The 27,318-nt window shown below is 41.1% G+C and overlaps 2 protein-coding genes across 2 annotated transcripts in view; both read left to right on the top strand.

Moving 5' to 3' along the window:
* The window catches only part of SMIM14 (small integral membrane protein 14), a 40,075-nt gene extending 34,281 nt beyond the window's left edge, over positions 1–5,794 (top strand). Inside the window, exons 4-5 of the mRNA XM_042812240.1 lie at positions 1,974–2,119; positions 2,656–5,794. Coding sequence (XP_042668174.1) covers positions 1,974–2,119; positions 2,656–2,688 — 179 coding nt within the window. The 3' untranslated portion in view covers positions 2,689–5,794. The remainder of the gene's footprint in view (positions 1–1,973; positions 2,120–2,655) is intronic.
* A 5,249-nt stretch (positions 5,795–11,043) lies between these two features.
* On the top strand, positions 11,044–25,244 carry UGDH (UDP-glucose 6-dehydrogenase). Its single transcript, XM_042811467.1, has 12 exons — positions 11,044–11,149; positions 11,629–11,797; positions 13,776–13,877; positions 15,188–15,388; positions 15,486–15,683; positions 16,180–16,327; positions 17,172–17,266; positions 20,059–20,189; positions 20,886–21,019; positions 21,879–21,970; positions 22,065–22,175; positions 23,973–25,244. The coding sequence occupies exons 2-12, from the start codon at positions 11,636–11,638 to the stop codon at positions 24,081–24,083; spliced, it is 1,485 nt and encodes a 494-aa protein (XP_042667401.1). The 5' UTR covers positions 11,044–11,149; positions 11,629–11,635; the 3' UTR covers positions 24,084–25,244.
* The last annotated feature ends 2,074 nt before the right edge of the window (positions 25,245–27,318 follow it).

The raw sequence follows: 27,318 nt of genomic DNA, 5'->3' as shown, positions 1-27,318 counted from the left end.
ATGTTGTCTGGAAGCTTGAAAGTAAAGCGGTTATTCATCTCATACAAAATTGTGTGCTGCTTTGCTGGCCTTCATATATAGTGAAGGTCATCCAAGATTTAAAATACTGTTAAATCATGTTATATATGCTTTCTGAGTCAGTCTTGTGTTAGAATTTAATGAATTAAAGGCTGTAACATTCTCATTCATTATCTTTGCACTGCTCCTCATATATAGCACCTTTTATGGATTCAGACCTCCAAGAGAATTTTTCAGTGTGTATTATGCCAGTAAAGGACATCAGTACCACAGCCCCAGTGTTCATTCAGAGAGCGCTGTGTGCAGAGTAGCTGTAAGCTTCCCCACAGTGCCCTGCTTCTCTGTTTGAGCTGTGTTATGAGAAAACTGCTTTCAGAGAAGAGCCTCTGGTAACAGTGGTACCTGGTATCACAGTGATGATGCTTCAGGAGCAGCAATTGCCTGCAAGGAAATGACTGACTTCAGCAGTTCACTGGGTATGAGTTGTCTAACAGATGTTAAATAATAGCAGCTCCCAACAAGTAGTACATCCAGCCTTGACTCCAAAATGAGATGGTTCAAGGAGATGATGAAACAAGTGAAAAATCTGGTGGATGCAAGTGTTCTCATGTGTTAAAGGTTTTAGCTGGAATAGTAAAATAGAATAGACCTTCCTGTTCTGAAGGTTATTCGTTATAGCTTTGTGTTAATTGCTTTTGCAAACAGTTAACACTTAAAATCAATAGTAGATTTTCTTGTGGTTTCAGAAAGTGCATTCTCAGGAAGTGAGAAAAGAAAATTAGCTTTTTACAGTACTAAACAAAGTGCTTTGATTCATGTGATTTTATGGACTAGAATTTTAGTTGCTTTATTGTCAGCATGAAGGGGAAGCTTCTGATGAAGATGCTGATGGAATGAAGATGCTAATCTTGAGAATCAAGTTGAATTCTATGCTGTGTCACAGATTTCCTGTGTGGTGGTCGAACCACAAGATCTAACAGGGTTTAATAGTGTTGGTCTGCTGTGTGAATACTGTTGGGTCACCGAAGTACAGCACAGCTGAAGTTGGCATGGACCTCTGGGTCCACCTGGACCAAACCCTGCTCAAGCAGGGACACCCAGAGCAGAGTGCCCAAGCACATGTCCAGATGGCTTTTGAGTATCTACATGGATGGAGACTTCACAGCCTCTCTCTGAGAAGCTTGTGCCAGCACTCAGTGACCTTCACAGTTGTTTCCTGATGTTCAGCCGCCTGTGTTCCAGTTTGTGCCCATTGCCTCTTGTCCTGTCACTGAGTACCACTGAAAGGAGCCTTGCTCTGTCCTCTTTGCACTCTCACTTCAGGTATTTGTACTGATTGGTGACATACCCTGGGGACTTCTCTCCTCTAGCGAATGGTCCTACTTGGGGCTCTGCCCAATCATCCAGATAATTAATGAAGATGTTAAGTCCTTAAATACTAGGGTAAATAGACCCATGTAAGTACCATAAGTCATAGTTAGTTATCTGTACATTGGTTCACACTTCACCTGACAACGTTAGCTATGAATTGATTATTTTAAATTGTGTTTCAGAAGGGAAAAGTTGATATTTTTAAATGTGCAAATATTTGCAAGACCTTCTTGATCCAAAAACACTAATCAACAGGCTAGGGGGATATTCTCAGTTTTATTTCCATGTGATTGTGTCTCAACATCTTAGTTAATATAAACTAAGAAATATTTGTAGAAACTCTGAGCGTTTCAGTGAAGTCTTATGAAATATATTCTCTCTTTTCAAAGAGATAAGAAATGTGGTTTTTAGAAGTCTAACACTAACAAAGGATTACTTGCCTTAAAGACAAAGGAAGAACTGATCAGAAAATTCTATTGAAAAATATTTTCCTTAGATTTTTTGTTCTGTTTTGTTTGTTTTTTCATTCTGAGGAAAGAACTGCTGTCACTCTGTTTTATAACTTGAGTTTTCCTTGTATGTAGTGCCAGGACCAAATTTCTCTGGTGACAATGTCGTCAGCTTTGCCATGGTAGTGATGGCCTGGGTTGTGATTGCATTCGTCTTGTTCTTGCTGAGACCTAGTAATCTGAGAAATTCCAGCACAGCCGGAAAGCCCACCAGCCCACATGTGAGTGACTGTAGTAGTTTAACTATATTTGGTTTTAATACTGACCGTGTTATAGTCTTTCTCTTTTTCCTTTAAAATGTTCTTTGTGTATTTTCTTCTCCATTTTCTTGGAACTTAAAATAAGTGAAATCAGAGGGCATGTAGAATTGTGAAGGCCAGCTGTGAAGTCTGCCATGAAATGGAGCAGATACAGTTGCCCGAGATTTGGTTACAGTGTTCTCTGGACACTGTCTCTGGTTGGAGCGGCACCCTGCCTTCTTATGTGACAATTTTAGAGAAGTAAAGAAAGTCACATCATAAAATTTGGGAAGGTGACCTTCATGCTAGATGTAGGATGGAAAAAATCACTGTTGGTGGAGGAAACGTTGTCTGTATGCTCATATACCTGGAGACTGAAATAGGTAATGAAAGACCTTAAAGCACAATGTAACTTTCCTGGGGTTTTGTTTTGTTTTCAATTGCTCAATTCTTCTCTGTGAGACACTGTTCCTAATCCTCTGTGTGCTCTTTTTTCTTTTCCTGTGTCCTACCCCTAGAGACAAGAACCACCAGCCCCACCACTGGACTAGAGCTTTCAGTATGAGAGAAGTTCAGCAGCTAAAACCTTGCACGACCAAATGAACGAAGTGACCAGATTACTGCAAAACTCCCTTCAGTACTGTTGTTTTCTCATTTATATAGTGCAGAATTACCATTCAGCAGTTATGTTCATGAACTACTTTTAGCTACTTCAATTTTGCTTTTTATGTTACTACAGTTCCTAGTAGATTATAATTTGAATAATGATGAGGCATTGCAGGGTTTTTTGGTTGTTATCATAACTGCGGACATTCCACTCAGTGTCTTTCTGTTACAGCAATCTTAATTTCTTTGCAGTGGTTTCTGATATTCATTGAAAGAAAATTAAAATCCCTGTACATCTATAGTAATGGAAATTATTACTGATCTTTCTTCAGATAAATCCATATTTTTTCTCCAGTATACTTTCAAGAGTTGTATTATGGTCGCAACTGCTATTTTACAGATGTGGTGAAAAGCAAAGAGATTATTTTGTATTTGCCCTGGTCCTTGGACCACTAACATAATTTTCAGGGCTGTTGGCCAAAGCACGAATTTTCCACTAGAGTTAAATAATGTGCATGTGTGTGTGCACGCAAAGAAGTGAATGTGATAATTGCCACTGTCAAAGCCTAGACATATGTATTGAGAGCTGTACAAAAAACAGGATACCACCAAAAATTAATTTAATCATGTTCTTTAGTAAATGAGATATCTTATTCAATATATTGTCAAAAATGTATATTCCAAAACCAGATTTGTTTACTTACTGAATTTATGAGAAGAAAAATCTAAGTGAGAAGAACTTGGCAGAGTTTTCTGTCCTTCTTTAGTCTTTTAATAATCAGTATCTTAAGTTTTTATCCATAGCATAATGTATATTGAGCAGGATGAATTCATACCAAGAGGTTACCAATTTCTGGTACACAAAACATTCTGGATGTTCAGGTTTTTTCACCTGTATGTAATCAGCAATTCCTAACATTTCATCCTCACTACTGGCTGTAATTGTAGAATAACAAAATTGCAGGTGACTCCGTATGGCATGTCTTTCCCTCTAATACTTGTGTGTATGTGTGGTGTGATTCTGCGTGTGTATGTGTGGCTGTGTGCCTACAGGTGCACATCTCCCATCGTAGCAAATGGGAAGGAATTTTTTATGTACATTAATTTAAGAGCATTTTAAAGATGTACAGAAAAGCAACACTGTATATTTTTCTTGATCAAGATGAAAAAATGATGAGAATAACATAAAGAACATGTTTATGTTACCAACACAAAGCTTCTTTCCATGACGGTCAGTAGAGCAGACAAACGGGGATTCAAGGCCTTACTCTAGAAACCTTTTTTTTCTTGAGGACTTTAGTTGTGGAGCTGAAGGGACTAACTGTTCATATGCATAAAGGTTTGTATTAGTGGGCTCTCACAAAAATCTCACTTCAGATCCCATGGTTGGTAGACGCAGGTTTTTCCTCCTCAGGGCAAACGATGGGCCAGCTGAGCCTCCTCGCAAAGGAGCAGCGCAGACCTGAAGAACAGCCTCTGTAACTTTATGTAACTGCCCTTTAAATTTCTGTGGAGTAGTGTGCTCCCAAGCACCAGAGTACTTGTTAAAAATCCAAACAAGTAAATTCTCTCAGTAACAGAGATGCAGTGCTGTGTAAAGCAATGGAGTTGCAGCAGAGAAACGGAGAGTTTGTCCTGTTGTGTGTAAAGGTGTCCAGGCCACAAACACTGTGTAAAAATGCCACTGGGACTGTGCTTGCTCTTTGCCTTCCTAGTATGTTTATATTTTGGATGCTATTTGGAACAGAAGTAGTACAGGATCATTTTGTTGAATTAGAAAGAAGTATGCATTATCAGCTACACTGACCTTTTCTCCAAGAATTTTTGGCCAGAATCCTTCACCGCTAGATGCAGAAAACAGGTTTCCAATTGATTTAAAAAAAACAAACAAACCAGAAAACAAACAAACAAACAAAAAGCAAACAACTACTGAAACAGGCTTCATTTCAGCCAGAGCAAGCCACTCCTCATCCTGCTGGAGGCTGGTGAGATTTATAGCAGATGCTCCTCATTCATGATCATCATTATTGCTTTTCTTAAATGTCCATGGATGTACTTATGAACCTCACTGTGTGCTCCCAACTCTGGTGGTCTTGGCAAACAAACTTTTGGTTCAGAGTAGTGCTGTGTTTTACTTTTAAATGAATTGTCTTTGCTTGAAATTCCTCTGAGTAATTGTCCCAGTGATTTTATGTCTGTATGCTTTCCTCATATAAATTGCTATTTTAAATTTTCTATGTAAAAGAAGAACATTGGAAATATTTTATTGTGAAATATTTTACTAAAGAGCCAGGCCACTATCCCAAATCAAAAGGTATGCCTTTAAATTCTGATATTTTCTCTAACGTAACCTCCAAATCACCACTCTTAATTAAAAAATGACTAATGATAGGACTGTTTTGCCACTCTTATTCATGTTAAGTAGTGCCTTACTCATCTGGTAGTTGCACTGAAGTCTGTGGAACTACTCTGAGATAATGTACTAGTAGCAGCTTTAGTAAGAGTGGCAGAAATCTGGCCTTTAGTGATGTAGTTTGCAATGGCATAACCGTATTGTCTTGGTTCCAGGTGCTTATGGTAAATTTTGAAAAGAAAGGCAGAAGAGATAAGTGGGATGCAAAGCTTCAGGTATGATTAATTCTGCAATAAGGGTTTTAAGCTCAGTTAGTAAGAGACACAAGTTGTAGCAACTTGGAAAACGTGGAGGAAAGTTTACAATTATACCTTCGCTTAGAACTTTGTTAAAACAATAGTATTTTTAGAGTCTGCTTAACATAATCATTATACTCTAAAATGAGAAATTGTATGTATTCATGTATTGTCTGCAGATCACTTAACCTTGTAATGTTCACTATTGAAAAAGGAAGAGTGATGATGTGATGTATCTAATGTAAATTGGTGGTTTAAAATGTCTTAATTATGCCAAACAAAAAATCATCTGTGCCATTTGCGGTTTCCTAGTAATCTTTTACTGAGTACTTGGATTGGGATAAAGGGCTTGTACTATGCACTTTTTATTGACTTAACAAAATAAATAGCAATCATTAGTAACCTTTTGTCTTGGTCTGATAGACTTTGTATAAGATGTAGGACTACACCAACCCATTAATTTCTAAATTTGAAATAATCTAAAAATAAATATCTCGTAAAATAGAATGGCATGTGTATAACTTTAAAAATGTAAGCTGTAACTTTTCAAACAATGCCTTCTGTATCTCAGGCAAGTCAGAATGAAGAATGAAGGTGATTTTAGACAGCCCTGCTTCTGCAGGAAGAGCTTTGATGTCTGGTATGTATGTGGTTTTCAGAAAAACATCATAGAATCTTTTGAATTGGAAGGGACTTTCACAGGTCATCTAGTTCTGCAATGAACACGGATACCTGCAGCTCCATCAGGAGCTCTGTCCAGCTGGCCTTGGATGTCTCCAGGGATGGGGCATCCACCATCTCTCTGGACAAGTTCTTCCAGTACCCTTACTTACTAAGTTCTTCTCACTACTCTTACTGTGAAAAACTTATATCTTAAATTCAATCAAAATTTTCCTTCTTTTAGTCTGAAACAATTTCCTCTTTTCCTATCACAACAGACCCTGCTAAAGGATCTGTCCTCTTCTTCCTTGTACCCACTCCTTTAGGTACTGAAAGGCTACTCTCAGGTCTCCCCTGAGCCTTCTCTTCTCCAGGTTGAACAGCCCCAGTTCTTTCAGCCTGTCCTCGTAGGAGAGCTGTTCCATCCCTTGGATCATTTTTGTGGCACTCCTCTGGATGTGCTCTAGTAGGTCCACGTCTCTCCTGTTCTGAGGATTCCATATCTGGACACAGTACTCTAGGTGAGGCCTCACCAGTGCAGAGTAAAGGGGAAACAAAAAAAAAGGAAAGAAAAAAAAAAGTATTTACTAAATAGTGGATACAGTGGATGAGGCCTTCAGCTATAATCAGCTATAATGAGAGGAAATATGAACAATTTCTGTGTATATGGAAAGATTTAAAGAATCTAATTAGAGGAAAGTCATATACTGGAAAGCAAAGCTTTGTTGTGCAAGAAATAAAAGCATAGCGTTTGAAAAGACATTCTCAGCTTTCAGAATAATCTTCCTTTGATTTTTATAGATTATTTTAAGCCTGAATGACTTTGGGGTTTTATTTATATTGCTATATTGTCTTTCAGTCCAGCTGAAGTTGTCCAGATGTATGAAAAGGTTTGTGGACCCTGGCCAAAAACTTGCTGCATTTTACAACAAATTATAATTGCAGTTTGAGGGTGCTGGTTGTCACTAACAAAAGCATCGCATGAGATTAATCATGAACTGTTAGGCCTGTTAAGAGTTAAGCCCAACAGCAAAGTCAAGGTTCTGGTGAGCTGCAGAGGTAGAGGTGAGTAGAGTGCGTGCATATGAGCATGCTGAGCAGAACCACGTCCTCTGCCTCGCAATGACTTGAGGCTGTGCCACCGTGCCCAGTCATGTTGCAGCTGGCTCTGAATACATGTGGGAGAAAAGGCACTCAGCCACGTGTCCTCTTTACAGTGTACAAAACTGCCATATGGTTTTTGTGATGCAACTGCATGAGCCTTTTCCAGAGGAGCGCACAGGCCCAATCCTACATGCCCTGTGTAATCTGTTCAGCTGCATCTCCTTCCTTCCTCTCAGCATTGCACAGCACAAAGCATGATTCAGGCACAGGTCCAGTAGGTCTGTGGACAAGTCCTCCAGGAGTGCCTGCAGCTCAGACCACACAGTACACGTGGGACAGCCCCTGGGCTGGGCTGTGATCAACAGTGCCAGGCGGACAATGGCCTGTGTCAGATGTCAGTGTACCAAGCTGCTTGCACAAACAGCTGGTTTTGGTTAATGATCAGCTCAAATCTTAACCTGACTTTATGCACTCACTAGATGGACACGAAACTTCCTTCATGCCTAGGGCTCTTCGCTTATCCTTTACCTCACCTCTGCTACCAAGGTGCTGACCTGGAAGCTACACTGTCACACACTCATTTTCTCTTCTTCCCCCCCCCATCCTACAAGTTCTTCATAAATTGCAATCTCTCTGGCGTCATGTAACACTTTGTATGCAGAGGTGAAGGGTGGTTCCTCTGCTGAGCACCAACATTCGGATCGCCTCAGGTCCGCAGCTGCCAGGGAGGCAGGGACGTGGCCTCCAGCCCGCTGCGCCATTCCTCACACAAACAGAGCACACAGCCGGCACTGCTACGTGCTCTGGCCGCTGAGCTGTTACATTAAAACAACATCAACACTTGCATTGGCCAAGTTTTTTGAATGAAGCACTCTGAAAGCTTTGGCTCACATCCAGCTCGGTTCTGCTGGGGTTGTATTTCAAGTGCACGTCGAAGATCAGGTCTCTGAGAGCATGTAGCATAGGGACTGCTCATTTTAAGGAAGGGTGAGTGGGTATGAGACAGGTAACTGAGTTAGGCCTGGAGAGATGGTGGCAGGTCTCAACATACACAGAAGATGTACCTCTGGGGACCTTGAGAAATGCATTGTTAAAACTTGCATACCTTCCCATTTTATGTTCACCTCCCAACACTGGGTTATTGACTGCTTTATGAACACTATCTGATGTGTAGCTGTATCCTAAAACTCACAACTACCTGTAAAAATACCTCTTCTCCTCAAGCAGGTGTGTATGAATCATGGTAGTCACCTCACTATCCTTGTGCCTCTGTGAAGTACAGTGCAGGCTCAGCAGCACCAGGATCTGAGCAGAGGATCTGGCAGCATGGATGTGTGAGCAATGCTCTTCTAAGTATAGATTAGTTAAATTATTATGCAAATGATGGTCTTTAAAATGTATGCAGGAAGGGATTCATTAGTCCTATCAGTAGCTTTCTCAATTTCGATTCAAAGGAAAAAAAAAAAAAGAAGACGAATCTTATGGGTAGACTTGTGACTCAGTTTGCAGGAAGCTTACTTACTTAGGATGGTGGCAGTCCTTCACTGACACTGTTGTTTAGCTGAATGGAAGCCCTGCCAAAATACCTCTCAGCAACCAGCTAAGGGAACATTTTAGTTTAAATCTTGCATCATATACATATTAAACTCATCAGTTAGAAAGCCAAATATGGCTACTCTGAACATCTGTTTTGAAACCCTGTATGGCACAGGATTTACCTTTCTTATTTTTTTTTTTTTTTTTGCACTAAATATATATATATATATATATCTTTTAGAAAAACTTTCTAGAGGTGGACAATCCCTGAACTTTTTCAATGCTTTTTTATCTTCACTATTAGAGTGTCCTGAACTGGAATTTGTCAAGCTTCAGGTTTTATACATTATGTTTTACTAATTGAAAGGAATGATTGTTGAATTTCTCACAAGAAGAGGCCATTGCAGACCTTCATTTTCTCTCACCTGGCTTTTAAGCATTGTGTCCCAGAAGGGAATATAGCCATAAGCTGGGTGCAGCACTTCCCGCATGGCAGGAAGGAAAGGCTGTCAGACGTCTGGACTGGCCAGTGTGCTGGAGGAGGGAGCCGTGGGATCTAGTTATCAGGCAATGCTAAATTAAAACACACACAAAACCTCATTTCTCATGTTCAGTTACTACTCCTGATGCAAAAGAACTCACAACTCACACCACGCCTTCAAAAAATGGAGCAGAATTCACACGTATTTTAAAATGTGGCCAGCAGAAGTCTCATCTGTTCTCCTGTTGCCTGGAGGTGTGCTTGCCTAGCAGTGAGCTCTGGCAGAAAGTTCAAAGGTGCACCCCGAAGCCTAACAGAAGCCTTATTGCTTCTGTGCTGTGTTGTAAAACACTCTGTGTTCTTGTAAACAAAAAAATTAAACACGCAGAGTCATTTAGAAGTTAGATTATTCAGTAACGAAACATGATCTGCGCAGTTCTCATTCTGGTGACTTCAAGCCCCATATTTTTTTCCTCCCACAGTACCCTAACAAAAACCACAGCAAACGTTCTGAGGAAACACCAAAAGCAGCATCTTTCTGGGGATGATCTAGAACTGTTCTGGCAAAGGGAACTCAAGGTAAAGTCTCCAGCAGGGAGCAGGGCAGTGTGGGCTATCAGGAAGGTCCTTTGCTCCATAGACAACACGCTTAATGTGCAGACAAGATGAAGCCTGGTCTAATACAAATTTGTGCGTTTGTGGCTATTTTGAGACCGAAGGAGACAGACTGAGTTTATGAAGACAATGGAATACATAAGGCTGTAGGACTGACTCAGTAGTGGGAACTCACCTTGCTTTGCATAGGCTCTATGTTCCTGGGGAAAAAAAAAAAAAAAAAGGATGTGATCAAAATTGAGACACCTGTGCAAATCATCAGTGAGACAAGGCATTACTTGTTTTCACTTCAGGATAAATGCAGTGAACCTGACACCTTTGCAGGGAGCCCTGGCTAACCGCACTGACTCAGCAGTGCGCCGTGCTGGGGCCAACACCTGAGTTGGTTCTTTCAGCTGAAATCTGTGTGTTCCATGGCACCTCTGCCAAGGGACAGGGAGCTGGGATGTGTTCCAGCTTACATGGGAACAGGGCCTTCCAGGGAGAGAAATGGTACCAAAGGAAAGTATAAAAGACAAGCAACAGCTCTGATCTCTTCTTAACATACTTTAATAGCTATGGGTGAAAATATCACATGAGAACAAGGCAGCACTTTATGAGCAACACCGAAGGACTTTAACACAGAGGGCCATCAGATAGTCGGGCAGTGCCCCCGCATAAGCAGGGCAGTGCCCTCAGTGCGAGGGAGGTAAGCAGAGTTCACTGCACCGCCTTGTCACGGCACCGTTTGCCACGCGGACTTCACACATTGTATTTCTGTTATTACCTATCCACTTTGTAACCACCTATCCTTGCTGAGAGCGCTCTGTACTACGTGAGAGAAAAGGAAGGACGACTTTTCCAGAGAGCGCAGCTGGAAGGCCAAAAGTGATTCATGGGCATCTTTTGCCACCGGAACTCAGCTCTCTGGTCAGAGCCGCCCGAGGCAGGAAAGGTGACCGCCTGAGCCGCCCCGGCCGGCGAGGCGCGAATCTCGGCGCCGCAGCTCAGCCTGCCGGAGCCCGCCGGGCTGCTTGAGGCAGCGGCACCGCTCGCCTCCTTCCCGTGGCCGGGGCCGAGCGAAGCCTCCACATCAAAGCCCAGCCCGGGCCCGAAGACCCCAGGCGCGCCCGGGGGCCCCGGCGGGGCCTGCGCGGAGCCTCCTGAGCTGTCCGGCGCCCATTCGCCGGCGGCGGGGCGGGGCGGGGCGGCTGCGCGGGGAGGAGCCGGGGCCGGGCCTCGCTCGGCTTCCCCGGGATGAAGCGGCCGCCTCAGCCCCGCGGCGGCCCTTTAAATAGCCGCCCCGCGCCTAGCGGTGCGTCGTCCTGAGCTTCTCGAGCATCTCCGCCTCGGCGCTCCGCTTGGACCCGCGGCCGCAGGCGGTGAGTCCTCGGGGTTGGCGGCGCGGTAGGCGTTCCGGCGGGGCCTCTTCCCCTCGGGCTGGCGGCTGCGGGGCTGGTGGCTCCGTTCCCGGCCGCTCCGTTCCCGGCCAGGGGCTGCGGTGCCGGGCCCGGCCTCCCGCCCATCCCTCCGGATGAGGCCTGGCTCACTGCTGCTCGCTGCCCCTTGGCGCCCCGCGGCCCGGGCGGCTCCTTGGCTGGAGGCGCTGCTTGAGCTGCCGGCTTTCAAACGGACCGCAGGAACGTTTCCTCGGTGCCTGAGGAATGAGGCTGGCGCGGGCAGGTCTGAAAGCCGTCCTCGTAAATTGCAGCTCGCCCCTTACAGCCGGTCTCCTGAAAGCGCTTCTTTGTGGCAGCCCGATAGAAGAGCGCTGACGATCCGAGATCCTTTCGCTCGGATGGCTGGCCGCTGACTTTCATTTGTAACTGCTGGTTCTTTTCCCCCACCCCTCTCTTCCTAGAGCAATCATGTTTGAGATTAAGAAGATCTGCTGCATCGGTGCTGGCTATGTCGGCGGGCCAACGTGCAGCGTTATTGCACAGATGTGTCCTAAAATCCAAGTCACTGTTGTAGATGTCAACGAAGCTAGAATCAATGCCTGGAATTCAGACACGCTCCCCATCTACGAGGTAAACTTGTCCCCTATTGTCTCAGTTGTTCTGCTTCCCTCCCACCACACAGCACTTTTCACGTGGCCCTCTTCCCAAGCTTGAGAAGTGTGGCATAGCAATGTCCTTTAAAGACAGCACTCTGGAACAGCCGTGTGTCACTGCCACTCATTAAACCAATTTCTTGAAACAGTAACTGAATATGTCTGGTGCAGGAAAGTATCCAGGTTCTGTACCAAGAGCCTAGTAATGAAAAATGAAACTGTTTTTCTAGTTGCGCTCAATGATGCTGACTTTCTCCTGGGACCTTGTTTAATCATAATGTGCTCTAAGGTTTGGTTTGCAGGAGGGAAAAGCCGCAGCCTATAGCATGACTCTGAACAGAGATAAGTAGACTTCCTTTGTCATAAGTATTCATAGGAAAATGTGTATTGTGCTCAGATTAGCAAGCAGGATTTGAATGAAGGTCACGAAAGTAGGTACTCTGTTTTGGATTAACATTTAGACTGAGCATTTTTTTGTTTTTGTGTTTGTTTGTTTGTTTTTTTTTTTTTTTTAATTTTTTTTTAAAAAAAATGCCAAAAAAAAAAAAAAAAAAAAAAAAAAAAAAAAAAAAAACAAAAAAAAACCCCACATCTGTTTCTTGGAATGGTGTCTTTTACTTATGAAGAATGTACAAAAACTGCCAAGCATTAGTTCAGGCTGTTGTAAATTTGAGTCATTGCAGACACAGGGCTTTCTGTTTATTACTCAATTTGTTCTTGTTTCAACTTTTTCTTCACGGTGTCAGAAGGTACAAGGAAACTCTTTTACTTTCTAGTGAGCTACCTTTTTATCTACATCCTAGAGGGGTTACAGTTGGGACTGTCTGATGGATTGGTCTGCTTATGTTGACCTTTGCTTTCCTCTTCAGTTCAATATTTGATATAAAGTAAGACAGCAAAAATGTCTTGCACAAGAAAGCTTCTGCTTCTTTTTTTTTTTTTTTTTTTTTTTTTTTTTTTTTTTTTCCTCCCTCTCACTGTACAGTGAACTTTTGCCTTCCTAGTGATTACTCACCCTTGTCATGATGGGCATCTTAACAAGCTGGAGACTGATTACCAGTTTACAATGTGTGATTTGATTTTTTTCAAACAAAACATAAAGGCTTCATTTGGGTATGCTTATCACAGATCAATTAAAACATTCCATAGTCCATTCCACTACAGAGGATTGTTCATGCACCTGTAAGTGGATGTGTTAAGAGAAGGGAAAGTATTCCAGTGCTCTAAGCCCTGGAAAGAATCTCACCAAGTCATGCCTGTGGTGCTTTCACAATGCAGGTGTGGTTCTGATATAAACTTAACCTTGTCCAAACACGAGCAGTTGACAAAAGGTGTTGTCTTTATCTCCTGTCTTTCAACCTTTCTTCAAGAGGGTTTGGGCTTGATAATTTGATGGGAGAATATTTATTTTAAATGCTGAGTCAGTTCATTAGATTTGAGCTCGTGAGTTTAGGAAATCATGGATTGTGTGGCTGAGGGACAAGGAGAGCTATGAACACCTCTTTGTGCCTGCAGCCTTGGAAATATTTTAAGATTCCTTCTTGACCTTACTTAAAGAACCACTTGTAGAGAGATGCTATTTGTTGCTGATGGTAACAGCATTAAGCATGTAAATAACTGACGCCTAGAATCTCTTATGTGAATAGCAGCTCAGTGTGGATGAAATCTTTGAGACTACAGTTTGAGTGTTTTGACTGAGAAACAGGATTTGGTTTTGTTTTGTTTTTTTTTTTTAATTCTCCCCTATATAGAGCTGCAGAGGGTACTTCACATTTGACAGACTGAAAACATGCAACATGGAGTAAAAGCGTCGCTGTACCTGAAAAGACATTCCATCTGTTTGTGCATAGCAGTTTGACTGCTCTGTGTGCCCTGAGTGACTAATGTACGTCATTTGTTACCTCAACTGTTTTCTTTTTTTGTGTGGTTTTTATTTTTCCTTTTTTTTCTTTCAGCCGGGGTTAAAAGAAGTGGTGGAGTCCTGTCGAGGAAGAAATCTCTTCTTTTCCACCAGTATAGATGATGCCATCAGAGAGGCTGATCTTGTATTTATTTCTGTGAGTTTCTATTTATTCTTTTTGCTGTGTTAACAAAACTAGGAAGAATCCTCTGTTTTCTCACAAGGATTCGTTTAGCCATGCTGTGTCACCGTGCCACTGACTTTTGTTTCCTTTGTGTACTGTAGGAAAAGTAGTAAACTTTTTATATTGGTGTTATCTTGCAATCTGTTTCCTCTAGCCAGGAGAGTACTTGGCAGACCAACAGGCCCTAGGTCAAAATGATAATGCCCATATTTGTCTTGGCAAGGTGCAGGGGGCCTTAGAGCAGAATATAGTGCAGTTCTGTCTGTAATGCACTGAGGTCCACGGGATTTTAATATTTATATTAAAATATAAATATCCTAGATTGGGATGTAACCAGTCTGATCACTGGTTACAAAGATGGCTTATTTCTAGAAGATTTGAAAATCCTGTGAATTAATGAAATAGGAGCTGGCAGGGTTTTCCCATAATATCCTTCATTAAATTTATCACAATTTCTAAGCTATTGACACCATTAGGAAGCAGGTTCAGTCAGACATAACCTTATCAGGAAAGGTCATACTGCTTATAATGTGAAGCCTAAAAGAACTGACTTCTGTTTGTTTTGCTGGGTCACAGTTGGGTTTTGTTACTGAAGTCCTCCTTTTTTTGGGTCCCCTCTTTGTTAGGGCACCTCAGTACAGAGCTCTCTTTCTGACTTTTTCTCCATTGAGGGGTAGAGTGAATGCTGCTTGGTTGGATGACTGCCACTGATACAACCCACGTTTTGCCACCTGGCTTCCTGTCACTGACTGACGAAATGCTGTTGTGTTTTACACATTGTTGCTATTTCTTTGAGCCTGTAGTGAAAAGGATCCTCTGTCTTAATCTAGAAGTGCTTTCCTGCATGCTTTCTGTGTACTTCACTGTAATGATTTCCAGCAGCTTTACACTTAGGTTGAAAGCATAATTGCCTTGCTGGTTGCAAGATTCTACATGTAATATTTATACTTACAGCATGGGACAGGAAACAAAAGATGACTGTCTGTAAGCATAAAGAAATTATTGCTGTGTCTAGAATATAAGGCTTAAGTTTTGCAGAAGCCTGCAGAGCTGCTATGAATTGCTCTTGTTTGAATTCTGTTTGAATAGAGGCCAGTGAGAACAAAATGGTGACTAAGAAAGCTAATAGCTGTTCATCTGATATGGCAACTAGAGTAATTGTGAGGTAGGACCAAACTGGGCTCAGGGAAGCAAAGCATCTGTCATAACATAAGACCTACTGAATAGGTGAAATTGAGAAGAGACCTAAAACATTTCTTCCCTGACTGTGTTTTTGTAACTAGGTTAACACTCCCACCAAGACTTACGGGATGGGAAAAGGGCGAGCAGCTGATCTGAAATACATTGAAGCTTGTGCTAGACGAATTGTACAAAACTCAAATGGCTATAAGATTGTCACTGAGAAAAGCACGGTTCCAGTACGTGCTGCAGAGAGCATTCGTCGAATATTTGATGCTAATACTAAGCCTGACTTGGATTTGCAGGTAAGCATAATATCAGATTTCTAAGCAGGCTGCTGTTTTCAAATCATTATTTTTTGTCTGTTGTTCTTTGTTTTACACTTTATTTCTGTGCCTACAGGTGCTGTCTAACCCAGAGTTCCTTGCAGAAGGAACAGCAATCAAGGACTTGAAAAACCCAGATAGGGTGCTCATTGGTGGTGATGATTCTCCAGAAGGACAGAAAGCTGTCCGTGCTCTTTGTGCTGTTTATGAGCACTGGGTGCCTAAAGAAAAAATCCTCACGACCAATACCTGGTCGTCAGAACTCTCTAAACTGGTTAGTGTTACTCATTGCTGTTACTGCAATCAGTGAAGGATGCAAGGGAGACAAAGCTCTTAGGCAGACTCTTATGAAAAGTGGGTGGTGCAGATAGGAAAGACATCTGGGATTTGGAGGGCCCAGTATATGTCAAAGGATATTTATCTTTTCCAGAGATCTCAGTTGAGTTAACAGATGATATCAGCTCCTTGCCTTTTATTCTTGTTAATAATAGGAGTTATTACTAATAGCCAGTAGAGCAGCTACCTTTGTAAAATGTTTCCAACTCTGCAACTTTAGTACTACGTTGTTATGCTGGTATAAGTGCCAGGTAATGGGAACTTTTACACTCCTTACTGCTACTTAGTGTCTCAATGGAGCCATTGAGACACTGTATTGACAGAGGAATTACTCTAGTATCTAGCTCCTTGTTGATCTGTGGGCATCCTGGTTTCCAGAAGAACTGAGCTCTATGTACTCTCTACTATGTTTTGTTTTGTTTTTAAATTCTCAGGCAGCTAATGCTTTCCTTGCCCAAAGAATCAGCAGCATTAACTCGATCAGTGCTCTGTGTGAAGCTACAGGAGCAGATGTTGAAGAAGTAGCAAGAGCTATTGGAACAGACCAAAGAATTGGAAATAAGTTCCTGAAAGCCAGTGTTGGTGAGTGAAACAATCTTCTTTTCTTTCTTTTTTTTCTTTTCTCCTAGGTGTCACAGATGATGGCACTTTGCAAAATGTATTCCCAGTTTTCTTTAGGAATGGCTTCTAGTGGCCTGAGGAAAGGGGATGTCTCTAGAACACGTGATGGCCACTTGTAACCTCTGTAATAAGATGTGGTAGTGGTGACTGTTACAAGAAACTTTGAGACTTATGGAATGAGATTAAATCATACAGCCTTCATGCTAGAAAGCATGGCTTGAGAATAATGATATTGAATATCTTTTCTAAGTACATGCAGGAGTGAAAGTAAACAGTAAATGCATTACCAGAATTCCCACTGGGTTATTATAATTCAGCCTATGTTGTGTTGCTTCTGGGACTGAGTTCTAAGGGTCAAGGATCCTTCTATTAATTGTTTCAAACCTCTGTTAGTTATTTGTGATCTTTGGTTCCTGCCTGTGAATAGATAGCCATTTGGAGGAAGGGGAGAACATAACCTTCCCTTTACATGCTTCTTCTGAGAAATATTCATACCTCTCTAGGTGGTACTACTGGAAAGTAAATAATTCTGCTGTCTAGAGGCTCTTTGTTTCTCTGAGCCTGGCTTAAATCTTGTTTTGATTTAAATGGGATCTGAAGCAAACCTCAGGATTTTGTAACTGACAAAAAGCAGGTTGAGGAGTTTGATTCTGGGAGATTAGTAAGGTTTTCCACTTACCAGCAGTGATATGATGGAGAAAAACTATAATGCTGTCAACGGTTGCCAAAAGCTACTTGATTACAAAGATTGGAGTAGTACCTTGCTAATACAAGCCACTTGTAAAGTAACAGTCCTCTTTTTCAGGGTTTGGAGGCAGCTGTTTTCAGAAAGATGTCCTGAATTTAGTGTACCTTTGTGAGGCACTGAACTTACCTGAAGTAGCCCGTTACTGGCAACAGGTACAAGTTTTAAACTTCTGTATTTATTTTTTGACAGAATGATATTTCTTCAATGTTCAGCCTTAGAGCATTGTCCACATGCTTCTTCTGTGCCTTGGTGTTAAGGCAGGGATACTTTTAAAAAACACTTGCCATGCTGGGGGGTTGGGCTGAGAACCCTAAAAAAAAGTAACTTGATACTTGTGGAATCTTAGCCTTTGTTTGGAGTTAATTAACTTGTCTGGAGCAAATGAGTTGTGAAGTTGTCTAGAAGCAGTAGTAGAAAATGTGAAGCACAAGCATAACCTGGCTCTGGCTTTGCAGGAGTCTATTTCCCCAAAAAGTCCCTCATAATGCTTTCTAGTTATCTGTTGCCTGGTTGGATGTCACTTTTAATTTTCTACTTAAAAACAGTCTCAGGGAACCTTGTGTTATATATATTTATATCTAATATAATGATATTATACATATTGCTCTGCTTGAGAAAAGAAAGACTTGGATTTTATGCTGTCTGCCTCTGAAGATGTTTGGTTTGGTATGTTCCATAAATGCTTTCATTAGGATAGTCCAGTCCCTGGTAGAGAGAACTGCAGTACTGTCATTGGAGCTGAGTCTAACATACTGCATGAACCTTGTGCAGGTGCCCAGGAGGGGTCTGATTTAATGCAGAACTTCGGTGCTCTGGTATAGCAGGGAAGGAGTCTAGACCCTGAGATCTGTTTGTGTTGCTTTTAATCTGTGTAAGATATGAGGAGATGATAGACAATCCTTGGAGCAGGAATTAATCATGTTATCTTAATAACATAGTGAATAATGGAGGGGAAAAAACACTGTCTTGAAAGAGACAAGGGACGACTTCAGTTTAGACTTTTTGGTTCCAAGTATACTTCTGAGAAGACAACCTTGATATCTTAGCAGCTCAAGTGTATAGGAACACTTACCATTTTCTCCGTGAGTGTTTTCACAGAATCATTAAGGCTGGAAAAGACCTCAAAATCATGTAATCTAGCTGTCACATCATCCCCACTGTGCCCACTAAGCATGTCCCTCAGTGCCACATCTGCTTGGTTCTTGAACACCTCCATGGGTGGTGACTCCACCACTTTCCTGGGCAGCCTGTTCCACTGCCTCGCCACTTTCTTGAAGAGATTTTCCTAATATCCAACCCAAGCCTGCCCTGGTGCACCTCAAGGCTGTTACCTCTTGTTCCATCATTCTTACCAGGGAGAAGAGGCCAACCCTCACCTCTCTACAACCTCCTTTCAGATCACTGTAGAAAATAAGGTCTCCCTTGCGCCTCCTTTTTGCCGAATAAACAATCCTGTTTCCTTCAGCCATTCCTCATGAAAGTTGTGCTCCAGACCCTTCGCTGGATTTGTTGTCCTTCTTCGGGTTTTATTTAGCACAAGTCAAAGGGGTTGTATTCTTAAACCACTTTAAACTAGTTGTTCATAATGCTTTCCTGCTCTCCTGAGAGCACTTATTTGCAATGTTTCTAAGTCACTTAGGCTATGGTCAAATCAGATAGCAAGAATGGCTGCTGCACAGCTTGGATAACGTAGAGAGTGCTGTGCTCATGTAATATGAGCTCTTACCTCTTGCTTCCTCAGAGCAATGTCAACTTGCAGAGATCTATCTACCTCAGCCCATGCTGCTTGGGTCATCCTGTAATACACATAAGCACCTGAATAAGCAACTCTGTGAGTCTCTTCCTTGGCAATGTGAGCATCACAGTGTCAGTAGTTCAGCCCTGTGCACGTACATGGAGGACCTTGGACAAAGTCTGAAGGACATGCTGATCAGAGCAGTCCCAGAATCCAAACTTTCTTCTGTCTGGCCTTTAGGCAGGACAAGGTTCTCTAATACTGTCGTCTTCAGCACTTGAACCTACAGAAAGAAATGTCTCTCTTGCCCTGTTGCCTGCTATCCCTATGTTGCCCATCACTGCCTGTCATGTCCTTCCCTTTACAACACCTTGCTGAATTACAGAATCTCACTGCTTTCACTTCTTTTACTTGAAGAAACCTAGTTTGCCACCATCCTTCAACTGCAGTTTTTACACTGTATGTTTTGCCGGTTGCTGTTGATTCCTGCTTTGGGTTGAAAATCTCAAAATCAATAGGGAAAAAATAGTTCTTTTCAGTTTGTGGTAAATATTGACTAGGTGAGGAGCATTTTTCCCCTTTTCTACTAGTGATCTGGTGCCATGTGAGTTAAAGGCTGGGGGTCAAAGTATGAAGCAGGCTGGGAGGAAAGCACTAGAACAATCAGGCTGGATGAACACATTTCCGTATGACATCAAAAGCAAGGCGCTTCAAAGTCTGCTTCAACAATGTAAGTTTTGTGAACTGAAATCTCTTAAAGTGGATTATAAGATACAGAGTTCTTACAGTAGCCAGAGGCATGTAGGGAAGTATAGGTCTAGCAAAAGGGTGTCCAGGTAACATCAGACACTCTAACACTGCAACTGCTTTCCACATTTCTGCCTAGAATTGGACTGTGATTTTTTTTTTTTTTTTTTTTTTTCTTTAACTTTTTCTTTTAAATTATATATAAAATAACAAAAAATCTAGCCCTTCAACTAGATTATGTGTGTGTGTCTGTAAATGCATCTGCAGTCATGGATTAAAATTGTATGTGTCTCAAGTTTTAAGTTAACTGAACTTACCTTTTGGATTATTTGACACTAAATAAAAATACTTCATTTCTCAAGCATCTATTAAACTTTTGTGACTAGTTTGGCTTGGTCAGTAGTACAGTTGGTTTATAGTTAATAGCTCTCTTCTGAGCCATAATGCTTTTTATAACTTCAGGTGATAGACATGAACGATTACCAGAGGCGGAGATTTGCTTCCCGTATTATTGACAGCTTGTTCAATACTGTCGCTGATAAGAAGATTGCTATCTTAGGATTTGCATTCAAAAAAGATACTGGGGACACAAGGTAAGAAAGTGAATGCAATTAATTAACGTGGAATCCCTGCACTAGATACAGCTGTGCAGCTAAACCCCACAATTTCAGTTCTGTTAAAAAAGCAGGTCAGATATGGGATCCTTAACCTCGTCTGAATCAAAGATCTGTATTATGTGCTTCTTAAATGGGTGAGACAGTTGATTCTTGATCTCTACAACATACCTGAATCGTTCAAAAATTAAACAGATAACTTGTTCTATTTAGTCCCTAATTTGCAAAAGTAAAACCTGCTTCTTGAGTCCTTCCAGTAAAGAATGCTAACACTTTTGCAGCTGACTCAAATTGCTATTAGAAGCCAAAATGCCATCTTTGTTTCCCCAGGGATGGCTAATTCTCTTTTTTTATAAGAGACAGTCTTGATACAGTTCTCTCCAAGTACAATTTGCATGACATATTTAGGAGTGATGCCTTCTTACCTACAGTCAGTAGCAGTACTGGGACTTGGTACCTCTCTCTTATATGATTCAGCAAAAGAGATGCAAACTTGTTAAAATTACTCTCCTTGACCTTCCTCAAGACTTTTATTTTGCTGCTGGCATAGACTATTGCTAAGACATTTCATATAAAACTAGTATAAAGCCCCGACATTGAGCCTCACGACAATTGAGGATCTGTATTATTAAAACATACCAGTTGGTTCTTTAACTGTTTAATTCTCTTCTGCAGAGAGTCATCTAGCATCTACATTAGCAAGTATTTAATGGATGAAGGAGCAAAGCTCCACATCTATGACCCTAAAGTACCGAAGGAACAAATCATCTTGGATCTCTCACATCCAGGTGTCTCAGAAGACAACCAAGGTAAGGATGCTTACATTAAATTTCTACGCTCACTATCCTCCCCACACCACAGCCAGAAGAAACTCTGCTCTCAAATTACACAAGGTCTATTTAAATATTATGTATTCATTTTCACCATGGAAATGATGTGCTGTTAGTTACACTTATCAAAGTAGAAGATTGGCCTAGCTCAAAGATTACAGTATTCTCTCTTTCCCCTTTGCTCTTACGGGCTGAGTTTTTAAAGTAGTTGTCTTTGACTACAAGTCCCTACAAGTCTCTTGGAGGAACAAAGGGTTTTTAGGACCCCTTTTCTTACTTCCCTTTAGTGGGAGGGACAGGCCAGTGATGGTGTGTGGTTGGGGGAGAAGACCTAGATCAAGTTGTTTCCAGAAGTGAGGAAAATGGCCCGTGATGAGGAAGGTGTATGTTACCTCACATCTCCTTGGACCTTGAGGGTGATGGAAGGGCTGCCTTTAGGCTTCTGAGGCAAACAAATGCAGCCCACACAGACTTACTTAATGTGGTGTGAACTGAGAATTAAATAAGTGTTAAGTACTGATATTGTACAAGCAATGACCTTGGTAAGAGTTGGCATTTGATCAGTCAGTAGTAAGTCCCAATTCTGGAGATACTTTTGATTTGACTGTGTTCTTTAAATTTGAATGCTTAACTTCAAACACTTAAGTGCCTGGATTCTATCTGTTCGAATGCTGGATACAAGCTGCTTTCATCAAGTAAAATCAAAGTGACAAATGTAGTGACAGAAGACATGTTTAGATAAGCAACCCAAGAGTTTTTGAGTAGGCTGACAAAGGAAAATCGTGTTGGGATGCACCAGATTCTTGCAGGACAAGACTTTATTTTCCTTCTATTACAGTGTCTCGGTTGGTCACTATAAGTCAAGATCCATATGAAGCCTGTGATGGAGCTCATGCCCTTGTAATCTGCACTGAATGGGACATGTTTAAGGTAAAAATGTCACCTTCATCGACCTTTTAAGTGAAGAATGAAAGATAGTGTTAGGTAACTTATTTCCTGTGTCTGCTTTAATTGCTTTTCACAGGAGTTGGATTATGAGCGTATTCACAAAAAGATGCTGAAGCCTGCATTTATATTTGATGGTAGGAGAGTTCTTGATGATCTTCATAATGAGCTACAAGTCATTGGCTTTCAGGTAACTAATTTGATGCTGCTGCTTCTGGAGTTTATTTAATCCTTCTGCTTTTGCTCATTGCAGTGATTGAATAGCAAGGAGGGGGAAACTGTTGTCTTCGTGTGAGGCTTTAAATCTAAATGAATTTTTCCATTAGCACATTCAGTAGCTTCTCTACCTGCTGTTTTGAAATCTCTTGTTCTTTTAAAAGAATCAAGCTATGTTAGACTATGCCATCAATACTCCGTAGTATAAGCAAGTCTTGAACCACTTCTAGCAGACAAAGAATTTGACTAAAACTACAGTTACCAAATCTTTGGACAAGACTACAAGTAAATCAGCAAGACAGATTGGATGTATGTTTTAATTGCTTTATGTAATGTATTCCTGAGTACACTGTTTACATGCATAATGGCCACAGATTTTCCTCTTTTATCTTTTTTCTTTTTACACCTGCTTGAACAACATAAGCTTGTTTACATGTAATTTAATTAAAATTTGTTGTCAACTGCTGTGGAGATAACTGTGGAGATAACGGCAAATATGACATTCTTGCTTAAGCAACTCTTTTTCAGAGCAAGCTGAGGTAACTTCTATGTCCATCTTCAGAATATTCATTAAGTTTCTGCTAAACTTATTTAAAATAGTTAAACTCTTTAACTTAGAATACTTTATCTTTTGGTGCTTTGTGTCTGCCCTGCAGTGCTTTCTTGGTATAAGAAAGACAGAACTATTGAAGCAGGCCCAGAGGAGGGTCACCTCTCCTCTGCAGGAAGGCTGAGGGAGCTGAGCTCCTTCCACCTGGAGAGAAGTTTCTGAGAGCACCTCATTGCAGCCTTCCAGAACTTGAAGGGAGCTTATAAATAGGAGGGAGACTAACTTCTTAAAGGGTATGGTAGAGATTGGACAAGGGAATGGTTTTAAACTAAAAGAGGGGAGACTTAGATTGGATATTAGGAAGAAATTTTTTACTCTGAGGATGGTGAAGCACTAGAACAGGCTGCCTGTAAAAATTGTGGATGCCCCATCCCTTGAGGCATTCAAGGCCGGGTTGGATGCAGCCCTGTGCAGCCTGATCACATGGCAAGGAGCAGGATCTGGGTGGGCTTCAAGGTTCCTTCCAGTGACATTTAGCAAGTATCACAGGAAAGATGTTCTTACTTACTGGGCATCTGAACTATTTATTTCTAGTTTTTGCTAGTTGATGTTTTGTCCTCTGTAAGCCCCACTCTTAGTAATTCATCCTACCAATTTACATTAATCTCATGTAGAATTTGTCAGAAATCTCCCTTTCTGAATATTGTAGGGCCCTGGTTTCTTTGTATGTCTTAACTTTCTCTTAAACAGCTGACTGTCTTTAGCATTGAGTTGGATTATTTCAGAAACAACCCACTCCCTCAAAGAGGGTGGAAGCTTTTCTTTATCCTTATTTAGTGGATAGAGATCTCTAAACAAAGGAGGCTTGAAAACACACTTTCTGAATACCCAGTAACATTTGTTGATGTTATTTATACTGATAGTTGTATGAAAGCTAGGGCACATGAATACTTACATTTCTAGGCTGCAACTCTTTAAATCTCTACATGGGAACAAGTGAAAGGCTGATTTTTCTAAACTCTTTGCACTTCCACTCTCAAATGGTCTGCATACACAATGTGCTTCATAGCTTCCTGTGTTCCTCAAAAGTGGTTGTGACCTGGTTTTAATTAGTAAACTCCCTGTACTCTGCTCATGTGACTGTTAGTTTGCTGTGCTCACTTGCTAAATGTGCTTTTCTCTTTTTTTTTCTTTTTTTTTTTTTCTTTTTTCCCCCTTCAGATTGAAACAATTGGGAAGAAGGTGTCAGCCAAAAGAATCCCTTTTGCTTCTTCTTGTGAAATTCCGAAGTTCAGCCTGCAGGACCCACCTGTCAAAAAGCCCAGAGTATAATGTTTAATAGGTACCGAAGGAATTCTGTCACCTTCTTAGTGATAATAACTGTAACCCTATGCTTTTTTTTTTTTTTTTTTTTTTAAGGAAAGATATTTTTCATAAACTACAATCCGATTTTATGCTAGAAAAACAGTACCTGGTACACATGAACTCGGCGTATTTTCAAATCTCTATTTTTCTAGCAATTTTGATTACTGAGGATGGTACAAACCTGTTTTTAATAATGAATCAACCTTTAAGAGGAAAAGTTACGCTCAAGCTGCAACCTTCTGCTTCCAGAAGTGTTCCTACACTGCACTTTAAGTGTAAATGCTCAAGTGATATGAGCACAAAAGAAATGGAACATCTGTTTACTTTAGTCCAGTTACAGACAGTGATCAGGAACTCAGTTGGTCTCACTTTTTTATATTGTCATTTGGGGTAATTCTTTCCCCTTACATGCCTGTTTTAACTGGTGATGGAGTCAAAAGATGAGTTCTATGTGAATTTTGGTAGTTCTGGGTTGAGACCTAAAACAGAGCTGACTGCAACTATGTTGCCCTGATCCTCACTGGGATCAGTGGGTGCTGATGCAGTCTGAACTGCATCTGTTGGGTGCCGGGAGGCTTCTGCAGATGTCTATTACATACTTGTTGGCAGTGGAGTAGTAGCTATAAACCAATCCACTGGCTGATCTTGTTTCTGATTCTTGGTTCTTGCCTACATTCCATATGCAGCACATAAATTACTGATTTGATCAGAATCCTGGGGCATGATTTTCATAAATTACCACCATATAACTTTCCTTCAGCAGAAGAGCATTCTGCCTGCTGCTTGTTCAAACACAGAATTTGAGCAGACATACCTTAATTCAGTGTCAGTCCAAGTAGAAAGCAAACGTTAGCTTCAAAGCTAATGCTTTTTCTACTGTTCTTTCTGCTTATATCTTATGAATAAAAGCAGTATCTTTATGAACCTGCAAGAATTATTCTCTGCTGTTCAGAAAATTTAAAAAAGAAAAAAAATTCAGCCCCATACATAGTCAGCTTGCTACCTCATTTCATTAGCAGGAATTAATACTTCCTCTATTATCGTGATACTTTTGCCTTTATTATTACTTTCTTTCTACTTGTTTTTATTATTCTCAATTGGCCAGTGCTATTAAAGTCCTTGATTATAGACTCTGTGTTTGGCTTGTTGCATGGGGTTGTGAAGGGGAGAAAGTGTTAGAAAGGGCTGACCAGAGAGAGGATTTGGACTAGAAGGCATGGAAGTCTTAGTTCAATGATAGAATCCTGTAAGCAGTCACAGACTGCTTTCTGAATACGTACAACAGCTGTGCCTTCAAGTATGCTATGTCAGTAGTTGTACTGAGAGCACAAGATCAATGTCTTGGTAATGAGGACTGTTGCTGTAACTATTTACTATGGAAGCACAGGTACCATGTAAGCCTGAGGATGGATCTTTGAAGCTTGGAGGGATGTGTAACAATTTGCAGAGGCAATACAAGGTAGTGTTAATTGTTTGGCTGTCCTACGTGTACTTTTGAGCTGGATGCTTTCAGATGCTGCACCTCAATGGTTTCTACAATCACTTTGGGCAAGTATGCCTGAAGTTGTTTTGGTTTATTTATTTTTTTTTTTTTTTGCTGTCACACATGGGATTCTTCTGTGAGGAACGTATTGGAAGCTAATCAAAATGAATGGGAATTATAGAGCCTTAAACTTATCTTCCATAGTGGTGTCTCCTCTTCCCAAGTCATTAGTGCTGCTTTCATACAACGCCTAGAGCAAAGGCTGCCCTGTGATACACCTGTGATACAGGTGTGGCAAATGTGAGTGCTCAAACTCCAGAGTGCTGGATCATCTGGTGTATACAGGCAGACATCTTTCTGAACTACCCCAGCAGAACCAGAGAGAGCAAGCTGGTAATGTCCCCTTTGGGATTGAGAGGGTGCTAACAAGTAGTACTCTTGCCCTGAACTATAATTAGGGTAGTACAGCACTGTTTCAGGGCTCATCTTGCATACATGCAGAAGAATCTTACCACAGGCCAAAATCACCGCTCATCTTCAGAGTACGGTTGCCAGGGAAATGGTGTTGGAGATGACTTGTATTCCTGTTTCTTGGAGGCTTGCGCTCACGAAAAAAGCATGAAAGAGCTGGGGTTGAGTGCTATTGGGTTTGTGTCTACGGGATCTTACAGAATGTAATTCTTGATGAGAATTGTGTAATATGAGTAATGGATTCCTGTGCTCTAATTTTTTAATGTTTCTTAATAAAATGCAATCCCACTGTAATGCCATTTTTCACCGCAAAAGTGTGAATACAGCAGCTGAAGCAGTACAGTTTAATACAAGCCTATGAGTAGCATATGGGCTGCATAAATTGTCTCACTCAAGATGTACAGTAGTAAATCCAAGTGCCAGACATGATGTACTCTTTTTACCTCTTTGTATGCATGTGAAACTCTTAATTCAGACAAAACTGTTCCTGGAATGAGGACGGCCAAGAGCACCGCAACTGAATAGAGCGAACACATTTTTGTACAAACAGCAGTTAGATCTCACAAGGGCTAGTAAGTTTATACCTCTCTTCATCCCTTGAGCCTTCGTTGGGGGTGACATAGAATTTATAGTATGCTATAATGCTCAACATCTGAAATTCAAAATGAAGTGTCAGACAGTATGGGAAATAATGTGTTATCTATAATTGCTTTAGGCATAGGTCTTCATTGCCTGCTTTTTTTTTTTTCCCCCCTCAATTCAAGCTGAGAATTGCTAGTGCAAGTTGAATGTCATCTTTAATAACTTTGCATGTAGTGAAAAAAGGGGAAACCCCTATTCTCCTATTATTCACTGATCAGATGGAAGACAAGTCTATTCTTAAATGAATGCTTTTTCTTTTTTAACTTAACGCCTCTGTAAGTCACTGGATGGTGCAGCATATCTCCAGTTGGCTGTGTGTGTTTAATTATGCTTTGTGTGGTGTTGGTTGGTATAATGATGCTTTAAAAAGGTCGCTCTCTTAAAGAACACGTTGACTTGAGATCATATTCCCAGAACTGTTTTCTTGAGTGCGAGGGAAACTGACAAAGCAGGCGTACGGTACTATAAGAAATGCAGACAGAATTAAGTGCTTTGCAAATATTCAATGTGAAATCTCTTCTGAAACAAGATTAGAGAAGTCATGAGATCAGTGCTGAATCTATAGCCATAACCTTGGAGTGTTTGGTGCCTTCAACATAAAGTGAT

This window comes from Centrocercus urophasianus, unplaced genomic scaffold, assembly GCF_019232065.1.
Source record: "Centrocercus urophasianus isolate 14NV4802_14NV808 unplaced genomic scaffold, USGS_Curo_1.0 seq_13, whole genome shotgun sequence".
NCBI lineage: Eukaryota > Metazoa > Chordata > Aves > Galliformes > Phasianidae > Centrocercus > Centrocercus urophasianus.
This window is presented reverse-complemented; position numbering and strand designations above follow the sequence as displayed.

Coding starts and splice junctions, on each gene's coding strand:
- UGDH (XM_042811467.1), top strand. CDS start 11,636: ATGTTTGAGATTAAGAAGATCTGCTGCATCGGTGCTGGCTATGTCGGC. Junction 17,267..20,058: donor TAGCCCGTTACTGGCAACAG/GTACAAGTTTTA, acceptor TTATAACTTCAG/GTGATAGACATGAACGATTA. Junction 21,020..21,878: donor TGTCTCAGAAGACAACCAAG/GTAAGGATGCTT, acceptor CTTCTATTACAG/TGTCTCGGTTGGTCACTATA.